The sequence below is a fragment of the Pelophylax lessonae genome (genome assembly GCF_965119305.1).
Source record: "Pelophylax lessonae genome assembly, chromosome: 4".
In the NCBI taxonomy this organism is placed as follows: domain Eukaryota; kingdom Metazoa; phylum Chordata; class Amphibia; order Anura; family Ranidae; genus Pelophylax; species Pelophylax lessonae.
The window spans coordinates 300611414-300636906 of record NC_138771.1 but is presented as its reverse complement, the minus strand read 5'-3'; the positions used below and the strand labels follow the sequence as shown (position 1 = coordinate 300636906).

The following is a 25493-nucleotide window of genomic DNA, read 5'->3' as shown; positions in this document are numbered from 1 at the left end:
CGGTAAAAATAACTAGACCTGCTGCTAAAATTCCCAATTAATTTGCTCTTATTTTTGTTAACTAAACAACCATAACTCATTGGTCTTGTTTGCATATTTACCCCTTAAAAAGAAAAAAAAATTACAAAAAGGTGAACCTTAACCACTTAAGCCCCGTAGGATTTGTCTGTTCAAAGACCAGGGCCTATTTTGCGATTCGGCACTGTGTGACTTTAACGGACAATTGCGCGGTTGTTACCCAAATGAAATCGACGTCCTTTTTTCCCCACAAATAGAGCTTTCTTTTAGTGGTATTTGATCCCCTGTGCGATTTTTACTTTTTGCGCTATAAACAAAAAAGCGTCAATTTTGAAAAAAATAAAAATATTTTTCAAATTTTTTAATATAAAATTCTCAAAAAAAAAAAAATGTAAAAATCAAAATTTAACATTTTAGGCCAATTTGTTTACTGCTACATATTTTTGGTAAAATCGCAAAAAGCGGATTTTGATTGGTTTGCGCAAAAGTTATTGCGTTTACTAACTACAGGAAAGATTTGTCATTTTTATTTTTATTTTTTTTAACTAGTATTTTGCAGGACTGCGACATTGCGGCAGAAACAGATTGGACCCTTGACTGACATTTTTTACACTTTTGGGGGTACCAGGGACATTACTACAGTAATCAATGCTATACATATGCACTGTTACTGTAAAAATGACACTGGCAGGGAAGGGGTTAACTTTATTAGTGATCAATGACAGGTGGCTTTGTTTACATTAGCCGCCTGCCTTTCTCCCTCTCCAGCGGGAGATTGCAAGTGACCGGCGGACATCGGAGCCACCGGTCACTCGCGCGGGGATGTTACTGAACGAGCGGGGGAGCGCCTCCGGAGGCTCGTGGGCGAGCGACATGTCGCTTTGCCCAGGAGGGGCTGACCGCCGCAGTATATGTACTTGCGGCGGTCGGCAAGTGGTTAAAGAGTAACTACACTTTTGTTGAGAAAAATCAATACTCGCTAGGTGATCTATAGGGATGCACCGAATATTCGGCGGCCGAACATTATTCGGCCGAAAATAGAAAAAATAGCACTTTCGGTGTTCGGCCGAATAAGTCAAAAGGCCGAATAATTTTGTGCCGAACAATAGGGCTGAACGATAGTCGATATGATATCGACTATCATTCTGTGGCCGTAGGCGATATTCATATCGCCGAGGTCACGATATTTACAGGGGGAAGGGACTCGGAGGAGGACTCACAGACTTCCGTGTTAGGCAGGGGAAGCCGGGACACTTCAGCGGTGAGCATACATACATTACTCACTCGTGCACTGCAGCCCGCCCCACACATTCAGTGAGTCTTACTCTCCTCCCTAGTTTTTTCAATGGCACATTCAGGAAGCCAATCACGGCGTGATTAGCTGCACAGCGAACCAATCACGCGTGCCTGCACACCTAATTGGTTCCGCTGTGCCGCTACTCACGGCGTGATTGGCTTCCTGAATGTGCCATTGAAAAAACTAGGGAGGAGAGTAAGACTCACTGAATGTGTGGGGCGGGCTGCAGTGCACGAGTGAGTAATGTATGTATGCGGCTGTGCTCCTTTCCAGGCTCCTACTAGTCCACCTCCAGCCTCCTACTACCACCACTATGAGAGACTGTCTGTCACTGTATAATCTGATCGAGTCCACACTGACACTGACTGACTGTCACTGAGTAATTGATGTTACCATATTAACCCTGACCTGCCCAGTGCCCTGTATCTGCAATTAAAATTTACAAGGCTGCCTGCATGCTTCCTGATTTCCATTCCCAGCATCCTTCCCAATCCCTACAGTGTCACTAACATTAACCCTATGGTACAAGGCTGCAGTGTGCACCGAATCCCATTCCCTACAGTAACATTTAGGGAGAGAGACATGAGAGGACAAGAGAGAGAGAGAGAGACATGAGAGGACAAGAGAGAGAGAGAGACATGAGAGGACAAGAGAGAGGACAAAAAATTGGCAAAATAAATGGAAAAAATGCGAAACACCGCGTTCGGTATTCGGCCTTCGGCCAAACATTTCATTATTATTCGGCTTCGGCCAAGAATTTCATTTCGGTGCATCCCTAGTGATCTACATACACTGCAAGGATTTTAGCATGTTTTGTAGCAGAGTCCTACCTGCTTCTGTTCTAAGGAAAGCTGCATTGTTTAACTATGTTCTTGGAATAGCGGTTTGCTTTAATCAGTTGATACGCTTGCAGTGTTCTGAGGAAAGCTGCGGTGCCTACATCCCTTCTGAAGTAATTCACCCTTAGTGAGCATCCCACCAAAAATATAAATCCTGTTGCAGAGGATGCCTAAAATTTGACTTGTATCTTAGGTGCATACTTCTGGTAAAATCAGTGAGCAAATCACACAAGCAGCTAAAAATATTTCTAGGGAAGTTGTTTTCAAACTATTTACAGAACTCCTCCATGTTGCCTTACTGTATTGAATTTTACAGAAAATTACAGTGGCTGCAGATTGAAAAGGAAAGGTAATTTTCAATACCAATAAATTATAATATGGCTTGTGTAACAATTGTATATGCTATTTAAATTGTTTTTATTTGAAATATTTTTCACGAAAATGGAGTCCCCCTTTAACACCCAAAAGTGTTAAGAAGTTAAAAATAAAGATCAGTATATATGTACAGAAATATAATGCATCATTTGCATGGTTTTATTTATGGGTACCCATTCACAAAAGAAAATACAAAGCTTATAGTTCATGTAGATTGTAAATTCTAGTCTGTTTGTGAAAAAGAAACAAACGATTGAGTATCACGTTCACTTAAAGTAAACAATGTATAAAAAATTAAGCATTTTTGCTTTTATAAAAACAATCATTTAAATAACATTTAGCTTGATTCCTGTTTCTTTTCTTTGCTTTGTGTTATTCCAAGAAGTTCTGTCTTCAGCTCTCCTGGTTTGGGTGGAATTTCAGGCACACTCTGAAATACAAATTGAGGTTTGGTTACAGTCACAGGGAAAGAACCAGTATTTATTCTGAGAATCTGAAACTAAAATGCTTGCTAGCTAGGTGACCAAATCCCAGTGGGGAATAAGACAAAGCTGTAATCACTTTAAATATTTAGTCATGTGAGAAATAAAAAAAAAATTATATATATATATATATATATATATATATATATATATATATATATAAAGGATTTTTGCTTTCACATGATTGGATGATTTAAGTGAACACAGCTTCTCCTCATTCACCAAGCTAAGGCAGGCCATTGATGGAGCGATTTTCTTTTCTTCCACCACAGGTTCCAGGAAAGCAAAATCGCTCAATTTCCCCATCAACACAGTCCCTGCTGGTTGAACACAGTCATTATATTACAGGGGTCACCTGATTGCTGTTATAGCCTCTGACTGGCTATCACATTGATCAGTCACTGTGAAGCCCGCCCCTGTGTTTTCTGTCTCTGTGAATGGACGAGGGAGATCCGTTGTATCATTCTCTGTCTTTGCAGAGATATTAAAAAATACATTTACAAAAATCAAGGTTTGATCTAAGTCAGTGCCAGGGTTATTGTTTCTGTCAGGGTCAGTATTTTTTGGAAAAGATATATATTTTTTTCTTTTAATTAGTATCAGTTAATGTCAGTGTCTTTTAGGTAGGATTTAAAAAAAAAGCATAACGTCACTATCGATTCTGGGCTGTTCTACATGTACAAACAACAACAAACATACACATATGTGGTATTGCTGCAATCGTCAGGAGAAAATATTTTGGGCTGTTCTTTGTTGGTAGGTTATAGTGGTAGCAAGAAGTATACAGTTACATAGCATAAAAAAAAAAGTTTTGTTTTACTATTTTGGGCCAGTTTTCCTTTAACCACTTAAGCCCCAGAGGATTTGGCTGCTGCTAACGGACAATTGCGCGGTCGTGCGACGCTGTACCCAAATGAAATTGATGTCCTTTTTTTCCCACAAACAGAGCTATCTTTTGGTGGTATTCGATCACCTGTGCGATTTTTGCACTATAAACAAAAAAATAGCGACAATTTTGAATTTTTTCATTTTTATTGTTTTTTTTTAACTAGTAATGGCGGCGATCTGCGATTTTTTTTTTGCGGGACTACGACATTGCGGCGTACAGATCGGACCCTTGACTCACATTTTTGACACTTTTGGGGGTGCCAGTGACATTACTACAGTAATCAGTGCTATAAATATGCACTGTTACTGTAAAAATGACACTGGCACGGAAGGGGTTAAGTTTATTGGTGATCAGTGGGTTAAATGTATCCCTAGGGGCGTGATTGTAACTGTGGGGGGCGTGGCTTGTGATTTAACCACAGAGACATACGATCCTACATAGCAGGATCGTATGATCTCTGCAGTTACACCAGGGAGAATGACAGGCGGCTTGGTTTACATTAGCCGCCTGCCTTTCTCCCTCTCTAGCGGGAGATCGCGAGTGGCCGGTGGACATCGGAGCCTCCGGTCACTCGCGCGGGGATGTTAGTGACCGGGCGGGAGCACGCCCCCGGCGGCGCGCGCTTGCCCCCTAGAGGCTCGTGGGCGAGCGACGTAGTACTACGTTGCTTTGCCCAGTAGGGGCTGACTGCCGCAGTAAATATTTGTGCGGCCGTTCGGCAAGTGGTTAAAAGAAAAAAAAAAAGAAATCAGGAGATGTCCATTACTATTTACCACCAAATGAAAGCCCAGTTTGTCCTGAGAAAAAAAAAACAAGGTATAATCCACCTGGATACACATAGTACTTGTGATGATATGTATGGTTTTAATAACACATGTCGAAATTGGGCTTAGGCATTTAGATTTGTTTTACCCTTAGGCGTGAAGGGGTTAATCATTCAGTCCAGACAACCCCCAATGAATAATAAGTTATACATAAATTAAACATCTTTATATCAACTGTTTTAGGAAACTGAGTTTTTTTTTAGGCTTGAGAGCTTTCCCCCCAGCCTAATAGAACTCAGCAGAGAAACCGGTGTTTCTAAAGAATGCGAAAATATGCTGCAGTTGTTCATGCAAAACAGTCTCTAAAAAATATGTACTCTGAAAAAAAAAAACTCTCTGCAGGTGTAGATAAAAAAATAAGGAACCATGCCACAGAAACACACACTTATCTTAGGTCATAAACTGCTATTGCATAATATGCACTTATAACATGCACTTGCAAGAATGATGCAATTCCCTTGAAATCCTTTACAATGAACTAAATTATTTTAAGTATTGAGAGGCATTAGCCATACATACAAGATCAGGTCTGTAGTATCTGTGTACGAGCTCTGCACCTGCAAACATGGAAAGAAGGCTGGCACTGAGCATCTTCAAGTATTGAGGCCAAGTGACTCCTGCAGGCATTGTGGTGAAGAGCTCCCTAGAAACAGACAAGAGAAAGAGTGGAAAAAATGTTTTAATCATATTTATTATTTATGACAGCATTTCTTTTCTGATCCTGTTGGTATGCTTATACCAGCTTTTCTAATCTTTTTTTTTTCCTTAATGGAGGAACCCTTAAATAGCTTTCCAGCCAAAGCCAAACCCTGCTAATAATTACAATATCTACAGCTCACATTCGTGTATTGGTCAGTGAGTGAGAAGAATCCTCCTCTTATAAACAGCTAAAAAGATCAGTGACTAGATATCTAAGACACAGAAATAGTTCAAGGAACCCCTATCAACCTCTGGAGGAGCCGTAGGGTTAGTCCATCCAGCATTTCTCAACCGCTTTTTTTTTTTACAGCACCCTTTACAAGTATGAGCCTCGGTTCACATTACTGCGGCTGCGGCATTCGCATGTAATGTCGGAGCGCACTGCTCCTTCATTACATGCGATCGGCTGTGCGGTGCGAGTTTAGCCATACACTTTGTATGGCTAAATTCGCATCGCACCCGCAGCAAACAAGCACAGGACCCTTTTTGGCAGCCGCATCAGGATCGGATCGCACAGCGGTTCACACTTGTGCAAACTGCAAGATCGCACTGCGATATGCGATCAAACTGGGGGTGTCGTTAAGATTACATTGACACCCCCAGCGTATCGCATATGGCATATTTTCCATGATGCTTAACTACACTGCAGAGTGCATGAGCATCATTGGAAATATAGTTCTAAAACATCTTGGATGCCAAGGTTTGCCATTACTGGCCTAGATTACCTTAAGTGATTGTAAAGGCTTTTTTTTTTTTTTAAATAACAAACATGTCATACTTACCTGCTCTGTGCAGTGGTTTTGCACAGAGCAGCCCCGATCCTCCTTTTTTTGGGTCCCCGCCAGCACTGCCGGCCCCTCCCCCCCCTTACAGAGCTGTTCTCTGCTCACTCACAGCTGTCAAAAAAAAAAAAAAAAAGAGCCTCTGGCAAATGTTTATGAACATTTTCAAGGCTGCTAGAGAACTATAAACACAATGTTTTACAATGTATCATTTCGCTCTTTAAGGCTCCGTTCACATCTAGGAGTTTTTCTGCTCTAGGATCAGCTCTCAAAACGCCCAACAAGACAAATCCTATTCATTTCAATGGCCCCTGTTCACATCTGAGCGTTTTGATGCCGTGAGCAAAACGCTCAAAAAAGTACATGAGCTTCTTTTTGGGCAGATTACAGGCGTTTTCCATTGGTCTCTATTCAATCTAAAAACGCCTGCACAAAAAACGCCTGTAAAACGCCTGCAAAAATGCCTGTAATAGCAACGCCAAGATGTGAACGTAGCCTTAGATCAAAGGAATGAACTTCTGTCTGTAAGTGAGCGCAGTTTAATCTCTTAGAGACTAAGCCTTTTTCTGCCGCTTGTTGCTTACAAGTTAAAATCAGTATTTTTTGCTAGAAAATTTCCTAGAACCCCCAAACATTATACATATTTATTTATTTTTTTAGCAGAGACCCTACAGAATAAAATGGTGATCGCTGCAATCTTTTATGTCACACTGTATTTGCGCAGAAGTCTTTCAAACGCAGTTTTTTGGGAAAAAAAAGCCAAAATGAATTTAAAAAAAATAACTAAACAGTAAAGTTAGCCCAATTTTTTGTATAATGTAAAAGATGATGTTATGCCGAGAATCGTGATCTTTATTCTAAGCAAGAAAATTGTGATTCTCATTTTATCCAGAATCCTGCAGCTCTAATTTGTACTAAAATAAAAAAATATGCGAAATAGGTGTGCAAAATGTGACAATGAATTAAAGTGTTTGTTCACCAATACCAGAAGTCTGCCAAGCAAAATAGGTGAGTTGGAAGCTCTGGTGCACAAGAAGAACTATGATTTAATTGGTATCGCTGAATCTTGGCTTCATTCTTCACATGACTGGGCTATTAACCACTTAAGCCCCGGAGGATTTGGCTGCTAAAAGACCAGGGTTTTTTTTGGGATTTTGGGATTACTGCGTGACTTTAATGGACAATTGCGCGGTCGTGCGACGCTGTACCTAAACGAATTTGACGTCCTTTTTTTCCCACAAACAGAGCTTTCTTTTGGTGGTATTTGATCACCTGTGCGATTTTTTGATCATGCGCTATAAACAAAAAAAGAGCGTCAATTTTGCAAAAATAACAATATTTTTCACATTTTGTTATATGAAAATTCCCCCCCAAAAAAATGTAAAAATCAAAATTTTTTAACATTTTCGGCCAATTTGTTTTATGCTACATATGTTTGGTAAAAAAAAAAAAAAAAAAAAAAAAAACGCAAAAAGCGTATTTTGATTGGTTTGCGCAAAAGTTATCTCGTTTACTAACAAAGGGAAAGGTTTTTGTCATTTTTGGTGTTTTTTTTTTAACGGCTAATGGCGGCGATCTGCGATTTTTTTGCGGTACTGCGTAGGGATGTAACGATATCAAAATCTCACGGTACGATACAATTTCGATATTGACCTCACGGTACGATATTTATTGCGATATTGTGGAAAAGCTAATGGTATTGTTAAATAGCTCACGATAGTGTTTGTGATGATAATAGCGAAAAAATACCGACATTTATTCTGCTTTTGCCAGTCAACAGGCAATTTATTGTTGTATTTATGGATCCATGACAACATAAAACACTGATCACATAGTGCTTTTAAAGTGCAAGTTGTAGTCAGGAACATCGATATTCTGTATAGTAATATTTGGTTGCATAACTGATTCTTCTGTGCAATGTTCAAGTTAAGAAGCAGCTAGAACAATTATAAACAAACAATAGGCAATTCCCTTTAAGTGCAAACAAAGATCAAGTTAAGTCAGGTTTCAGGCTCGGTTCACACTATTGCGATGCGGGAAGGCTGCGAATTTGCAGCCTGTTCCCGCATCGCACACGCACCCCCGGCAGTTCACACTGCCATATGCGATCCGCTGGGGGTGTCAATGTAATCTTAACGACACCCCCAGTTTGATCGCATATCGCAGTGCGATCGTGCAGTTCGCACAGGATCGGATCGCACAAGTGTGAACCGCTGTGCGATCCGATCCTGATGCGGCAGCAAAAATGCCTCCTGTGCGTCTTTGCTGCGGGTGCGGTGCGAATTTAGCCATACAAACTGTATGGCTAAACTCGCACCGCACAGCTGATCGCATGTCATGTCGGAGCAGTGCGCTCCGACATGACATGCGAACCCGGCACACGCAGAAGTGTGAACCGGGTCTAAATGTGCAAGGCAAATAAAGGCAGCCTTTTAAAACTGGTATTTAGGAACATAACTTAAACTTAAATAAAATAGTCAGTCAAAAAGCCTTTAAAAAAAAAAAAAAAAACACTGACCTATCATTTAGCTTATGTTCACGTTTTTCATCAGAAAGATCAAAATATCTACATTGCAAGAAAAAAAAAAACAGTAAAAAAAATCCTTAAACTCTGGTCTATGTAGTTAACAATGATTTGTTCCGCGGGACTGTGTTTATTCCTCTTGCTTTTTGACGGACACCTGTCCTTTTAATATTGTAACCCAACCACGACGATATCGAGACACGACCACGACGATATCGAGACGACCACGACGATACGATATCGCGATATCTTTGATATCGTTACATCCCTAGTACTGCGACATTGCGGCGGACAGATCGGACCCTTGACTGACATTTTTGACCCTTTTTTGTTGTTACCAGTGACATTACTGCAGTAATCAGTGCTATACATATGCACTGTTACTGCAAAAATGACACTGGCAGGGAAGGGGTTAACTGTATTGGAGAGGGAGGGGTTAAGTGTGTCCTAGGGGTGTGTTTCTAACTGTAAAGGGACATGGCTATTGGTGAAAAAACAGAGATCAACGGTTCTACATAGTAGAACCGTCTGATCTTCATTTTTACACCAGGAAGAATGACAGGCGGCTTGTTTACATAAGCCGTCCGCCTTTCTCCCTTCACCGGAGCGATCGTGAGTGACCGGCGGACGATCGGGTCCGCCTGTCACACGCACTGAGTTGTCAGTGAACAAACCGGGGAGGGCGCGCACCCGCCCGCAATTGGCTCACAAGTCAGTGACAGGCGAGTGACGTACCCCTACGTCACTCTGCCTGGCCGGGGCTGTACGCCGCAGTATATAGTCGTGCGGCGGTCGGCAACCGGTTAATATTCCTGACTATGCTCTCTTTCAGAAATACAGGGTAAAACGGTGGGGTGGTGGTGTCTGTCTCTATGTGAGAAGTGATCTCAAAGTGAGTGTGAAAGAGGACCTAGTTGATGGAGAGAGTGATGAGTCTGAAGCAGTATGGGTGGAAATGTACATGGGTGTGCGTAATACAAAGATTATCATTGGAGTTTGTTATAGACATCCCAGAATTAATGAAGAGGTGGAGGCTCCTGGCAGATAGAAAGGGCTGGGACAGTGATACTAATAGGGGATTTAAACTGCCCAGACATTGAATGGAGTAATGGCACTGCTGGAACAGTTAAAGGGCAAACATTTATAAATCTATTACAAGACAATTTTATAGTGCAGTTTATTGGGGCCCCCAACTAGAAATGATGCTCTGTTGGACCTGGCAATCTCAAACCATGCAGAGCTTATTACCAATATTCATATAAAATAACATCTGGGTAGCAGTGACCATAATATGATTTAATTTAATGTTGGCTGTAAGCAACAAACTCATACAGGAACTATAAAAAAAAAAAAAAAAAACACAACTTTAGAGAGCAAATTTTCCAAGGATGAGGGCTGCTCTCCAAGACTAATGCCTCGTACACACACAACGATTATCGGCTGACCGAAAAATTTTACAGCATGCACACCAGATTTTGTTCGGCCGAAAAGTCGGAGTCGGTTGTCGGAAGCATCATACTAACAAGCCGACAATCGGCCGATCGGACGTTGGCCGAAAATTCACGGCCAACTATTGATGTGTGTGTACGAGGCATTAGACTGGGATGAAATATTGGCATCGATGAACACAAGAAATGGGAGTTCTTCAAAAATAACTGAATTCACTGCAAATGAAACTGTATATTCCCATGAGCAATACGTTTAAAAGACTAAAAAATAAAACCTATGTGTCTCACGGCCAAAGTTAAAAAACCTATAAATAATATGAAAAGTGCTTTTAAAAAAAAAAAAAAAAAAAAAAATGTAAAAAAGGAGGGAACACTATCTTTGTTTAAATTGTTATAAAGAATATAAAAGAATATTTAAAAAGGAAATCAAGGATGCAAAAATTCAAAATGAAAGACGGATTGCAAAAGATAAAAGGACAAACCCCCAAACAATTCTTCAAATATATTAATAGTAAAAAGGTCGGGTCTGAACATGTAGGCCTTTTACAAAATAATCTGGAGTGGGTGACTGGGGACAAAGAAGGCAAAGAATTGAGCTCTGTTATTTTAAAGCCTTGGTTTCTCATTTTTAGGGACTTAAGGACTGGAATAGTACCACTGGATTGGCGTAGGGCCAGCGTGGTGCCTATATTTCAAAAGGAATCAAAGTCTTTGCCAAATAACTATAGACCTGTTAGTTTAACTTCTATAGTCGGGAAGATACTGGAGAGTTCATTAAAAGACCACATAGATAAATTCTTGCTGGAAAAAAATATTTTAATCAACAGACAGCATGGATTCATGAAGGACAGAAGTTGTCAAACAAACCCGATTTCTTTTTATGAGGAGGTGGCTGTGGATGTAGTATACTTGGATTTTGCAAAAGAGTTTGACACAGTTCCCCACACACGGCTAATGTGTAAGGTAAAGCCTACAGACTTGGAAATGGATAGAAAACTTGCTAAAAGACAGAATTCAGAGAGTAGTGGTTAATGATTCTCACTCTGAATGATCTAAGGTTATCAGTGGTGTACCCCAAGGTTCAGTGTTGGGACTCTTACTTTTTAATATCTTTATAAATGATATAGGGCCTGGGATTAAGAGTACAATTTCAGTCTTTGCAGATGACACCAAGCTTTGCAGTGGAAAAACTTCCTTACAGGATGTCTCCAACTTACAATCTGACCTCAATGTTTTATTGGTCAACTATGTGGCAAATGAGGTTTAATATTAATAAATGTAAAGTTATGCACTTGGAGGCTAAAAGCATGCATGCATCATACTTACTAGGGGGGAGTACAACTGGGGGAATATATAGTGGAGAAAGATCTGAGTGTTCTGGTAGATCAGAAGTTTAATAATAGCATGCAATGCCAAGCTGTGGTTACCAAAGCAAGCAAATTCGAGAGATGAGAGAGAAAGAGTGAGCATTTTGCCTCTGTATAAATCATTAGTAAGACCTCATCTTGAATATGCAGTTCAGTTTTGGGCATCAGTTCTTAAAAAGGATATCAGGTGACTGGCGAAAGTGCAGAGAAGAGGAACCAAACTGATAAGAAGCATGGAGGAGCTCAGCTATGAGGAAAGATTAGAAGAACTGAATTTATTCTCTCTTGAGAAGAGGAGATTAAGGGGGGATATGATCAACATGTACAAATACATATAGGGGTCCATATAGCGAACTTGGTGTTGAGTTATTCACTTTAACCACTTCCAGACCACCCACCGCATATATACTGTAGCAGGGGGGCCCGGCTGTGTGAAATCTTTTGTGTAAGGGTTCTCAGCGGTGCACGTGCGCAACCAGAGCGCCGATCCCGCTGTGATTAGACACAGCGGGAGCCAATCAGCGATCATGCAGGAGAGTGACAGAACGGGAGCCAATGTCACTCTGGGGAGAGGGTAGCGTTAGAGTAATGTTTCTCAACCCTAGTCAGCCAAGGCACCCTTTACAATTCTTCTCAATCTCTCATGCGTTTGCAAATGTGTGCTAACTAAACCCCTGTATTGACGCAAACTGTTAGACAGGCCAATTTGGTTGGTAAGCAGACTGGTTGGCAAATTGAACTGGGAATTTTATCTTTGTTTGTTTCATGTGCGTTGCCCTTCCATGTGTTCTTTGCTATGAAGGCCAGTAATAGGTGGGGCAGAGGCCATTTTCTTCAGTGTGAAAGGGGCCTTAAATGTAAAAAAGTAAACTAATAGTTTTACATAACTCAGCTACATTATAGCATTAGAGGTGATTTAGTATTTCAAAGCAAACACACCTTTAAACACTAGTACTGACTAGTATTGCAATGTTTTTCTCCCTCATTCCGCTAATGTGACCCCAATGCTGATGGAGAGGGGCAAGGGAGGGCCAAACAAGGATGCTGCATGGGAGCCTGACGTCCTCCTTATCAACCGATGACGTCATTAGTTGTTAGGATTCTGCCAGTGGCCAGAAGTTTGTAATGGTGCACGATGAAAACCTGTAGCTTGTTATATCCAAAAGGCAGGCGTAATCCACCCGCTGACTTATATACAATTTGACCATCTTTTAGGCATTTTGCCAAGGCACTCCATACAGTTTGTATGGCTAAATTCGCACCGCACCCGCAGCAAAGACGCACAGGAGGCATTTTTGCTGCCGCATCAGGATCGGATCGCACAGCGGTTCACACTTGTGCGATCCGATCCTGTGTGAACTGCACGATCGCACTGCGATATGCGATCAAACTGGGGGTGTCGTTAAGATTACATTGACACCCCCAGCGGATCGCATATGGCAGTGTGAACTGCCGGGGGTGCGTGTGCGATGCGGGAACAGGCTGCGAATTCGCAGCCTTCCCGCATCGCAATAGTGTGAACCGAGCCTTAACCACCAGGTGAAAATAAAGGGAAAAAGCCTAAAAAAAAGAAAATTAATGCAGCAACCACAACTAATAATTAGTGAGCTATATAGAGCTCAGCTACACCCAAATGTGGAAGTTTTGCTTGTTTGCACCCTCTCCCCCACCCCACCCCTCCACTGCCACCTCTGGCACTTTTTTTATGGGGGTGGGGGGGGGGGGGGAGGAGCAGGTACCCGATTGTGACAGTTTGCCTTCACCCCAGTCTTCTTGGGCACATCACAGGTCCCAGAAGACTGCAGGATCATTCAAAAGGCGCAACGCGGCTCATCTATGCGCAGTAGGAAACCGGCTTTACTTCCGGTTTCCCTAACTTGCTATGCCGGCACCTACACCCAAAGCCAATTGAAGAATCGGTTTGGGTGAGGACATTGCTGGATCCCTGGACAGGTAAGTGTCCTAATATTAAAAGACAGCAGCTACAGTATTTGTAGCTGCTGACTTAATTTTTGGGGGGAGCCTGGCGCTCCCCTTTACTCATTTTTGTTTTTGGGTTTAATACCGCTTTAAGCTACTAATGCTACCCAGCAAACACAGGAACTCCGTGTACATAAGCCCTATATCACAGAAACACACCACATGGTAAATACAGAAACCAAATAAACACACCAAGCCTAACATTATAATGTGTCCTTCCAATCACATCAAGCAACATTACTAGTCAACGTGTCCTAGTCATTGTTCAAATTCAGACAGCAGTCTCTGAGAGCAAACGGTTTCGGTTTGGCATAGCGAATAAAAGCATAGAAAATACAAAAGGGTATATATTATAGAAAATTTAAAAATAGAAATGATATTGCAAACAGTTTGCAAGAAAAAAAAAATAGTAATCAGCCAATGATTGAGCAAATATTGCCTTTCTTCTCCAGCATCCACCTCTAATTCCCCAAGCCACAGCCGGCAGTTCTGTTGCATCATGCTTTTGCAATACAATTAATGCAATCATGTTAACCCTTTTATTTCAGTTAGGAAAGTTACAAACCTTTAAGCAGAATCAGAGCACAAAGAAAAATGAACATTTCTTTTATTTATTTACCACAGCATATCAAACCCATCACACTAATTAAATTGTACATCTAGTTTTCATTACACACAGAGAAGTAAAAATGCACCCTGGAGGTTTATTCCTGCTTATTTTCCATGTAGCAAGGACTCTTCTCCTAATCTGAACTTAAAGGACCTCTAAAAGACAACTCTCTCCATAACCCCTGATAACAGCACAAAAAAATAATTCAGTCCCCCGACACGAAAAACCACTACATTGACAAATGCAGCCTAAAAACACCTAGGTCCTTCCTATAAGCCTAGCCATTTCCTTCCTCTTCATTGCTTTCTAACTGAAACACAGCTGAAATACTTAAAGCATCACTAGACCCACATCCATAAAAACTATCAGTATATGCTGTATTACACGCTGTTCATATTAACTCAATAATTATGAGATCTCTTTTCTGTATTCTGCAAAAAACCTGGTTGATCCTGTTCTCCGTCCCTCCCTCCTGTCTGTGTCCCCAATGCAACTGGGGATGCTGCAGAGGAATGGTTGGCAGCTAGTGCACAAGCTATGTTTTCAGTGTGTTTCTATGAGGAAACGTATCTGCCTGTATTTCTTAGCATTGAGGACAGCATTTATCCTCCAACTCCATTTGCAGAAATGCAGCCCCACACTTACAAGGAACCTCCGCCATGCTTCACTGTTGCCTGTAGACACTAATTATTGTACAGCTCTCCAGCCCTTTGGCGAACAAACTACCGCCAGCTACAGCCAAATATTTTGAAGCAGTCCAGAGCACCTGCTGCCAATTTTATGCACTCCAGTTCCTACGTTCTGATTTATAGGATGTGGAAAGAAGGCTAAACGACTCAACTATGCAAAAAAAAGCCACATGCTTTGGGGCACTCGTGTGCCCATTGACCCACAGAGTGTGGCTCATCCCCACTTTCTCTTCACTGTCTGTGATTGTCAGCAGCAGGAGTCATTGGCTCCCACTGCTGCCTCTCTGTCCAATGATACTGGAAAGAGGGAAAGCCGCTCAGGTGCAATAGTCAAACCCGGTGCTGGTCAGATCCGCCATCCAGGAATATGCAAATTAGAAGTGTAAGACCGCACTCAGGATAGATGAAAACAATAATGTTCTTTATTCCTCAAAAATTGGTAGACAGACAGACAGTGTACAGGAACAGACGTCTACACTTCTAATTTGCATATCTCTGTCCAATGAGGAGAGAGAGAGAGTTGCTGCTCTCATGCAGATCGCTGGCTCTAGATCAGGCTCAGGTAGGGGGGCTGGGGAGGAAGCTGCATGCAGAAGGCTTTTTGCCTTAACACATAGGATACATTAAGATAAAACACCTTCTGCCTTTAGAACCACTTTAAGTCTCAAATTGCTTGCACCCTTTTACATCCATCCTGACCAGGTGGGTTTTGTCCGGGGGGGGGGGGGGGGGAGAGAAATGCATAGGACAAACTATAAATTGTCCGCTTTGTATATAAGCGATACCAAACATCCTTCCCTATACTCGTGCAAGAATTTAATTGATATGGTCAACTCAATATCAAATTTTAAAATCAACTCCACATAACCAGAAATTCTGAACTTCCCCTAAATAGTGCCCTCATTGCCAAACATTTGTCATTTGCCTGGAAGGAAAAAACAACATGGAACTTTACCCATAATTGATAACAAATAAATAATGAGGCAAATTTACTAAGCGTTAAATAACTGAAAAACGAAATGCGGTAAAATAACCCATGCAGTAAATCAGTTGTGAAATTTCAATTCACTTAAATAACAAATGCGATATTTTTTCGATTGTTCTGTAACTACCAGATTTTCCCATTCAGTAATTTATTTTCCTTTTGCAAAAAAACTATTTTTTAATCTAACATTTTTTACAGTAATCTGTAGTTAGAGGTATTGAAATTTGAACTACCCTCTCAAAATGTATGTCTCCTGATGCTTGGTAATCCAAGCGGTGTCTTTTTCATGGGGATCTGTTGCCTGTAAATAGCTATTAAGCTGTGTTGCACTCATTTACTAAATCCATCATGCCATACATTCATAAATTTTTTTTTTTTTTTGTAAATGCATGGCCTACTAGAACTGTTGAAAGTGCTCTTTATTAGATTGTTCTCTTTTGGCCCAGTTATGTGATGCTGCCTATGTTTATATTGTGGATACTAAAGAAAACTTGACTTTTTTTTTGTAAAACCTTTTTATTTTTCATGTTTCTATCCAAGTTTAACATGTTGTAATGGTGTATATAACCAAAAGCATTACAGTGGCCACTTCAAGAGGTCACTTCTAGCTGGAGTAATGATCAGCCCCTGTTCACACTGGGGCGACCTGTCAGGCGACCTGGTCGCCTGATAGATCGCCTTCCATAGAGAAGCTATGGACCCGTTCTAATAGGAGCGAAACAAGTCCGGAGCTTCTTTTGGGCGACCCGGAGCGACCTGCATAGACTTCAATGTTATGAAGTCTGTGCCGGCCGCTCCGAGGTCGCGGTGAGAGCAGCGCGCCGCGACCTAAGAGGTCGCCCCGGGAAGTAGCGTCGCCCCAGTGTGAACGGGGCCTCATGGTTGACATGCTCTATTGTTGCACTTTTGTAAACAATGTTTACTTTTAAAAAAATAAATAAATATATATATATTTTTTTAAAGATCTGGATGATACATTTCAGCCAATGTTTGCATTTAATTTGCACAGCACTTCATGCCTTTTTGATAAAAAAAAAAAAAATAATATATATTACTTGTGTACTCATGATGTATAATGCCACATTTTTGTGTGTCCACTGCTGGTGGAATAGTGTCAAGTTTCTGTGGGTGGAATTAGACCCCTCCCTGAGGGTAGTATTGCACCCCTTTTTGTGGGTTAAATAGTACCCCCTTCCTGTGGGTGAAATTAGGCTCTTGGTGGGTGGAATGCCCCTTTCTGAGGGTCTGAAGCAGGTCTCCAGCATTGCTTTGGTTTCTTTTTTTTTTTTTTTTTACTGAAGCTTAGGGCCCAAGCAGTAAACTATAAAGCGGAACTAAACCCATCGATTTAACAGTTAAAAAAGTTACATTCCTGGAATGCTCTTCTTGCTAACTGTCACATTTGCTTGTTTCCTCAACCAAACTGTCAAACCATCAAATGGCTTCTGTCATAACTGATCACATGTGTAGCACCATGGCAGTTGCAGATCAAACAGAAGAAGCTTACTTGGCTGTAAAGGATAAGAGGGTTTAATTCACTTTTAGACTGTCAAAATCAGACTCTACAAATTCGTCAGTGCCTTAAAGAGAAGAACAACTGAGCAGGGTGAGACAGTGTATTACTGGATTTCAAACAGTATAGGCACTTATTTTTTAATGTTTTACAGAGCTACACTTGCAAAAGGAGACAGCCTGAAGTGATCTAGCAGGACTTAATTTTCAAATTCCACTAGGAATTTACAAGACTTCTATGGTACTGGTAGACAGATTAGTCCCCCGGGCCTATAGAATTCTATTGGTTTCTAATGAACATGCACAGGCAGTGGGAAGTAGCTTTGTTTATGTCCATAGTCATAGTAGTCTATAGAGTTTATGTGTAGAACCATAGAAGCCATGGGTTTTACTGAACAAATGCAGGCAGCAGGAAAAGATCTGCCTCTGGAGGCCATAGAAGTCAATGGGGTTCTACTGGGAATGCCAGGAAACAGGAAGAAGAGGATTTGTCTCATGGCCCATTGACGCCAATGGGTTTTACTGGGCATGCACAAGAAAAAGGGAAGAAGAGAGTCTGTCTCATGGGCCTATATAAGCCTCTGGGTTTCCTGGGCATGGGCAATCAGTGGAAAAGAAGGATAGGTCTCCCGGGCTGATTGGGGTTCTACTGGGCGCACACACAGGCAGTAGCTGGAATAGGAGACATCTCTTGGGCCCACAAAAGGGAATATGTCTCCCATGTCCATAGAAGTCTATAGGATACTATTGAGCATGTGAAGACTGTGGAAAGAAGACGATCTGTCTCCTGGGCCCATAGAAGCCTATAAATGTTAATGAGCATGTGCAGGCAGTGGGAAAAGGATCTGTCTCCTGCGCTTATAGAAACCTATCGATTTTAACGGGCATGCACAGGCACCAGGAATAAAGAATCAGTCTCCCATGCCCACAGAAGCCTATGGTGCTCCACTGAGCTTGCACAGGCAGCAGGAAGAAGAGGATCGGTCTGCTGGGCATGAGGTGGCAGTGGAGAAAAAGACTCATGCTGGCCATACACTAGCCGAAATATCAGGCAAAGTCATTTTAGAAAAACGAAAAATCGGCACTGAGAGCAGACGATCGTGCCATCATGGAATGACCGAATTTTGAACGATAAATCGTTCAATGGACATAAATGAATTCACTTTGTCACATATACCTAGTGCAAACAGGTCAGCCGACAAACACATTAAACTTTCAATTTATCATTCGTTTATCAATCGGCCGGCAGATTTTCAAAACTGTTCCTTCGATTTTTCGGCTCTGAAAAGTTGAAAACCATTTTCTATTTAAGCCCACTAACTGGAGGAAAAACGGACCAAATGACAGATTTTCGAACGGTTTTTCGGCAGGTGTATGGCCAGCAATAGTCTCGTGCCCACAGAAGCCTATGGTGCTCCACTGAGCATGTACAGGCAGCAGGAAGAAGAGGATCTGTCTCCTGGGCCCATAGAAGCCTAAAGGGGTTTAAGGAGCATGTGCACTCAGTGGGAAGAAGATGATCTGTCTCCTGGGCACATAGAAGCCTATGGTGCTCCAATGAGCATGTGCAAGCAGTGGGAAGGAGAGGATCTATCTCCTGGGCCCATAGAAGCCTATATGATTTAATGGGCATCCACTAGCAGCAGGGAAAAAAGATCAGTCTCCTGTTTCCACAGAAGCCTATGGTGCTCCACTGAGCATGTGCAGGCAGCAGGAAGAAGAGGATCGGTCTCCTGGGCCTATAGAAACCTTTATTTTTTAATGAGCATGTGCAGGCAGTGGGAAGAAGATGATCTGTCTCCTGGGCCCATAGAAGCCTATAGGGTTTTAAGGAGCATGTGCAGGCAGTGGGAAGAAGAGAATCTGTCTCCTGGGCACATATAAGCCTATGGTGCTCCACTGAGCATTTGCAAGCAGTGGGAAGGAGAGGATCTATCTCCTGGGCCCATAGGATTTAATGGGCATCCACTAGATGCAGGGGAAAAAAGATCAGTCTCCTGTTCCCACAGAGGCCTATGGTGCTCCACTGAGCATGTGCAGGAAGAAGAGGATCTGTCTCCTGGACCCATAGAAGCCTATTGATTTTAATGAGCATGTGATAGCAGCAGGGGAAAAAAAAACAAAAAAAAGATCAGTCTCTTCTGCCCACAGAAGCCTATGATGCTCCACTGAGCATGTGCAGGCAGAAGAGGATCAGTCTCCTGCGCCCACGGGTTTTAAGGAGCAAGTGCAAGCAGTGGGAAGAAGAGGATCTGTCTCCTGCACCCATAGAAGCCTATATGTTTTAATGAGCACGTGCAGGCAGTGGGAAGAAGAGGATCTGTCTCCTGCACCCATAGTGCCCTATAGGTTTTAATGAGCATGTGCAGGCAGTGGGAAGAAGAGGATCTGTCTCCTGCACCCATAGTGCCCTATAGGTTTTAATGAGCATGTGCAGGCAGTGGGAAGAAGAGGATCTGTCTCCTGCACCCATAGTGCCCTATAGGTTTTAATGAGCATGTGCAGGCAGTGGGAAGAAGAGGATCTGTCTCCTGCACCCATAGTGCCCTATAGGTTTTAATGAGCATGTGCAAGCAGTGGGAAGAAGAGGATCTGTCTCCTGCACCCATAGAAGCCTATATGTTTTAATGAGCACGTGCAGGCAGTGGGAAGAAGAGGATCTGTCTCCTGCACCCATAGTGCCCTATAGGTTTTAATGAGCATGTGCAGGCAGTGGGAAGAAGAGGATCGGTCTCCTGCACCCATAGTGCCCTATAGGTTTTAATGAGCATGTGCAAGCAGTGGGAAGAAGAGGATCTGTCTCCTGCACCCATAGTGCCCTATAGGTTTTAATGAGCATGTGCAGGCAGTGGGAAGAAGAGGATCTGTCTCTTGCATCAATAAAAGCCTATGGTGCTCCACTGAGCATGTGCAGGCAGTGGGAAGAGGAAGTCTCCTGGGCACATAGAAGCCTATTGATTTTAATGAGCATGTGATAGCAGGGGGGGGGGGGGGGATCAGTCTCTTGTGCCCACAGAACCCTTTGGTGCTCCACTGAGCATGTGCAGGCAAAAGAGGATCTGTCTCCTGTGCCCACAGGTTTTAAGGACCATGTGCAAGCAGTGAGAAGAGGATCTGGGTCCATAGAAGCCTATGGTTCTCCACTGAGCATGTGCAGGCAGTGGGAAGCAGAGGATGTCTCCTGGGTCCATAGAAGCTTGAGGAGTTCTACTGGGCATGTGCAGAAGGCAGGAACAAGCGAACTGGTCAGCCAGAGGAAAACATCAAGGTGGGACTAGGCACAAGAACTGGGTAGAAGGTAGTCTAGTTACACCAGAGATGGTTATTACAGCCTCAATTACTCTAGCAAGTTCCGAAAATGAATATATACTTCCGCTGAATGTACACAGTACATATTTACATGAAGACAAATACTAACGAGAGAAAAAAAAGCTTCCACTTTAATGTCCTCCATGCACACCCCCAACTCTCCGCAGACAACCAACATTGCCCTCTCCCGTAAGCTCACCTTGTCACTATGTCAAAGTCCTGCACGTACAACGGGATGACATCAGACAGAAGTCTTCTTCTGCAAGAGGACAAACTATTTCATAGTTATGTCTCCAAGCGCGCTTCCTATTCTACAGTGGCGGCCATTACTTCGGAGACCATGCAGAAAGGCTGGAAGGCGGTCTCTTTATCTTATATGTGTAAAAATATATGACGGTACCCGAGAAAGCTAACCATCAAATTCATACTACAGAAATACATTCCTATAGAACGCGAAACCGCAGAAACCTGCAGCTGAGTTTCTGTGGAGGCGCAGACATTTTAATGTACTTCCGGTCGACTCTTCCACAAAGTGAACTTTCCTGTAGTGGACGGGCCGCTGTTTGTCCTGAGCTGACCTGTTCATTGTTAGTCATGTGTAAAAATAATAAAGGCATTACAATAATTATAATACATTTATAAACCTAGTGCATCATTTAATGGGCTAGGAATACTTTTTACATTTAAAATAATCTGTTGTTATCCAAAAAACTACAGAGAGTAAAGGTAGCACTATGCATTGGTAAGTGTGGTGTCCCCAGGAGGACTATAAATGAGGGGCAACAAAAACAAAATGTAATGTTAACACCGCTCTGCTTCTGACACACATGAATCTAGTGCAGCTGTGCATGGTAGCCAATCAGCTTCTAACTTCAGCCTGTTCAATTAGGATTTGCCAATAAAACCTGGAAGCTGATTGGTTTCTATGTAGAGCTGCACCAGATTCTGCACTCTCTACTTTTAGTAAATCTCATCTATAGTACCGGATTACTTTGCACTGTGGTGTGCTGTATAAGGCGCCTTTCACACTGTCCACTCTGTCAGCGGACTCTGTTTTTCTCAGCGAGGGATCGATCCCCCGCTGAGCAGGCGGATGGCAGCTCTGTCTCCGATCTGTGTGCGGAGACGGAGCTGTCAGGTCCCCGCTGTCCTCTATGGGGGAATCGGATGAGAACGGACCGCCTGTCCGTTCTTATCCGATCCGATCCGCCAGACGGATGGAAATTAGAGTTTCCTTCCGTCCGGACAGGATCGGATTGGATGTCAACAGACATGTCTCCGCTGACATCCGCTGCCCCATAGAGATGCATAGGGCATCCGTTCAGATCCGCCTAAAAAACTGACAGGCAGATCTGAACGGACCGCATGTGTGAAAGGGGCCTAAGAAAAAAAAAAAGCTGAATATAACTTATTTTGTCTGTCCTGGTGCCTTGGCAGCCCATTCAAAGCGCAAAGTGTGAATAAGCTGTTAACCGTTTAAGGACCACCCCACGTAGATATGCTACGGCAGGGCGGCACTTAAAGTGATTGTAAAGTCGTTTTTTTTTTTTTTAAATAACAAACATGTTATACTTACCTCCTCTGTGCAGTTGCAGCCGGGGTTCTCCTTTTCTCGGGCCCCTCCTTCATATCCGGTGCCCCCACAGCAAGCAGCTTGCTATGGAGGCACTCGAGCCGAGCCGCAGCTCCATGTGTCTATTCAGACACAAAGCTGCCGTTCGGCCACCCCCCTCTTTCTCCTAATTGGCTCACTGAGTGACAGCCGCGGGAGCCAATGGCGCCGTGGCTGTATCTCAGGCAATCAGGAGGGAGAGTCCCAGGATGGCCAAGGGACTTGTGGACATCGCTGGACAGAGAGGGGGCACAGGTAAGTATTAGGGGGTGCTGAAGGGGGGGGGATATACACACAGAAGGCTTTTTATCTTAATGCAAAGAATGCATTAAGGTAAAAAAAACCTTCCTGACTTACAACTCCTTTAAGTGCAAAATCACGTACCTGTACATGATTTCCTTCTTTGGTTATGGGGCGCACATCGCCGGGGCCCCGCTTCTGTGATTGGACACAATGGGAAACAATCAGCAGGCCCAGCGAACGCAATATCTGCCGGGAACCCGGCGATCATTCAGGAAAGGCAGAACAGCAGTGTGCCTATGTAAACAAGGCAGACCGCTGTTCTGCCAGAGAGGAAAATGGAGATCTCGTGTTTCTGCTAAGCAGGAACATGGATCTCTGTTTTCCTTTAGACAAAGCACATCCCCCACAGTTAGAAAGCACTCATAGGGAACACATTTAACCCTTTAAATGCCTGTGATGTTATCCCTTTCTCTGCCTGTGTCATTTATACAGTGACAGTGCATTTTTTTTAGCACTGATCACTGTATTGGTGTCACTGGTATCCAAAAAGTGTCACTTATGTGTCAAGATTTGTCCGCCGCAATGTCGCAGTCCCGCTAAAAACTGCTGTTCGTCACCATTACTAGCTTTTGCTCAAACCAATCAATATATGCTTATTGGGCTTTTTGGGTCCAGAGACTAAATAGCTTACTTTCCTCTGATACTCCTGTGGAGATCAGGGAATCTTTCCCCCTGGTCACCAAGTCTGTAGCATTTTTAGCCTATGCAGCAGCAGAAACAGTTAGGTCTGTGGCCAGAACATCAGCTCTTATCAATTGCTCTAGACGAGTAATCTGGTTAAAATATTGGGGGGGGGGGGCCTTACCTCCAATAATTAATTATGCGGTATTCCCTTTGAGGGCAAGTTATTGTTTGGTTCTAACTCAGAGGAAGTACTAGCCTGTTCCTCAGAAAAGAGTAAAAGCTTCCCTTCTTCACGGAAGAATAGACCCCAAGGCAAAAAGCCTTTTCGTGGCTTCCAGAGGAAATCTAATTTTAATTCGGGTGTTCTACAGTCCAAGAAGTAGCGGTCTCTCAATAAAGATAAAGCAGGAGGGGGGCACTCTTTGCTCCTTCGGCCCCTTTGAAAAGTTCGCAGTGATGCCAAATTGGGGGTGGGAGGAAGGGTGACCCGGTTTTCCAAACAGTGGGCAGAGGTCATCGAATTGGCAGTCAGGTTGGAATTCACACTGCCCCTTCCCTGGAGATTTTTTTTTACCCATCTGCCCAGGGATCTGGAAAGGAAACAGGCCATGTTAAATCTGATCTCCCTCTGGGAGTCGGAGCAATTGATTTCTCCTGTTCCAGAGAATCAAATATTTCAGGGATTCTACTACCACTCCCAGAACTTTCTTCCAGTAGAGAAGGTCTCAAAGCTTAGTCTCTCTGTGCAGAAATTCAGGTTGCTCCTGCAAGCTTCCCTTCCGCCAAATAATGCAGTTATTAGGCTTAATGACCGCAGCGATCACTGGAGTGCCATTCCAGAGCCCTTCAGTTTCTTTCTTCTCTCTCATTGGGATCGCAGGAAGTGTACTTTGAATCAACTTGTTCTGCTTCCAGGAGGGGATTCTCTTGGTCTGTCCTTGTGGGAGCAGCGGTTACATTTGCAGAGAGGAAAGCCTTGGGTGCAGCTTTTCCCAATAACAATTACCACCGATGCCAGCAGGTGGGGTTGGGGTGCTCACGCAGAAGGCTGGCAGGCTTAGGGGGCAAGGCTTCCAGAAGAGGCAGCCCAGTCTTCCAATTTCAGGGAGCTTCTTGCAGTGGGAAGAGCTTTAATTGCACTGGACTCAAAAATCCAAGCAAGGGAGCTGTTGGTCCTTCGGACAATGCCCCGGCCGTGGCATTCCTTAACAAGCAGGGGGGTAACCGCTCTTCTGTCCCTAAGTCAGCAGATTCTAAGCTGGGCAGAGAACTATGTTCATATCAGTGGCACAGCAAATACTCTAGCGGACTATTTAAGCCGAGTGAGTATCAGTTGCAGCAACTGGGAGCTGAACCAAGGGATCTTCCAAGAGATCTCTCTAAGATGGGGTCTTCCTGCAGTGGATCTTTTTGCAGCCAGTCTGAACAGAAAGCTTCCGGCCTTCTTCCCACTAGAGAGGGAGGCGGAAGCTTTAGGGATGGATGCTCTGACTTACCCATGGAAGTTCAGGCTAGCTTATGCCTTTCCTCTGTTACCCCTGGTGGTCCGGAAGATTGTCCGGGATCAAGCGGAGGTAATACTGATTGCTTTCTGGTGGCCCAGGAAAAGTTGGTTTTCCGCTCTGATGAGACTTTCAACAGATCCCCCCTGGCCCCTGTCAGATCGAAGGGACCTTCTCCGGCAGGGGCCAGTATTCCATCCAAACCCTCGGATTTACCATTTCATGGCCTGGAGGCTGAGCGGTGCCTTTTACAGCTAAAGGTGTGTCCATAAAAAGTCATTAGTACTATTCTGGACAGCCGTAAGTTGGTTACAAGAAAGATTTACAGTAAAGTTTGGAAAACATTGGTTTCCTGGCAAAAGAAGGTTGGGGTTGATTCCTTTTCTATTCCTTGAGTACTGGATTTTTTACAGGAGGGAGAGGAAAGAGGTCTTTCTGTTAGTACGCTTAAAGTTCAGGTTGCCGCCCTGTCACTTTTCCAGGAAATCAGGCTGGCTGAGGAGAAATTGATTAAAAGATTACTCTTAGCTAGAGCATGACGAGCTCCCAGATTATTTAAGAAGGTCCCCCTTGGGACCTGTCTTTAGTTTTGAATCCTCTTACTAGAGCTCCTTTGAACCTTTGGAGGAGGCTTCCTTAGGATTGGTTACTTTGTTTTTTTTATATATGAGGAAAAGTCTACCTTTCTTTTAGCCATCACTTCGGGGAGAAGGATTTTGGATTTAGAATCCCTCTCTTGTAAAGACCTCTTCTTAAAAATTCTAAAAGACAGGATAGTGATTAAACCTGACCCTTTGTACTTACCCAAAGTCTCTTCTGGTTT

At 43.0% G+C, this 25493-nt stretch overlaps 1 protein-coding gene across 1 annotated transcript; it reads right to left on the bottom strand.

Annotated features, from left to right (window-relative positions):
• Positions 1-2808: 2808 nt before the first annotated feature.
• UQCC6 (ubiquinol-cytochrome c reductase complex assembly factor 6) lies at positions 2809-20869 on the bottom strand. Its single transcript, XM_082253367.1, has 3 exons — positions 20829-20869; positions 5244-5367; positions 2809-2959 (listed from the first exon to the last, which is right to left on the bottom strand). The coding sequence occupies exons 2-3, from the start codon at positions 5349-5351 to the stop codon at positions 2867-2869; spliced, it is 201 nt and encodes a 66-aa protein (XP_082109493.1). The 5' UTR covers positions 5352-5367; positions 20829-20869; the 3' UTR covers positions 2809-2866.
• Positions 20870-25493: the final 4624 nt, after the last annotated feature.

What these genes read in the sequence shown, in the direction of transcription:
- UQCC6 (XM_082253367.1), bottom strand. Translation starts at nt 5,351, where the DNA reads ATGCCTGCAGGAGTCACTTGGCCTCAATACTTGAAGATGCTCAGTGCC. An exon ending in GATACTACAGACCTGATCTT is followed by an intron (nt 2,960 to 5,243) that starts GTATGTATGGCT and finishes TTTGTATTTCAG; the next exon opens with AGTGTGCCTGAAATTCCACC.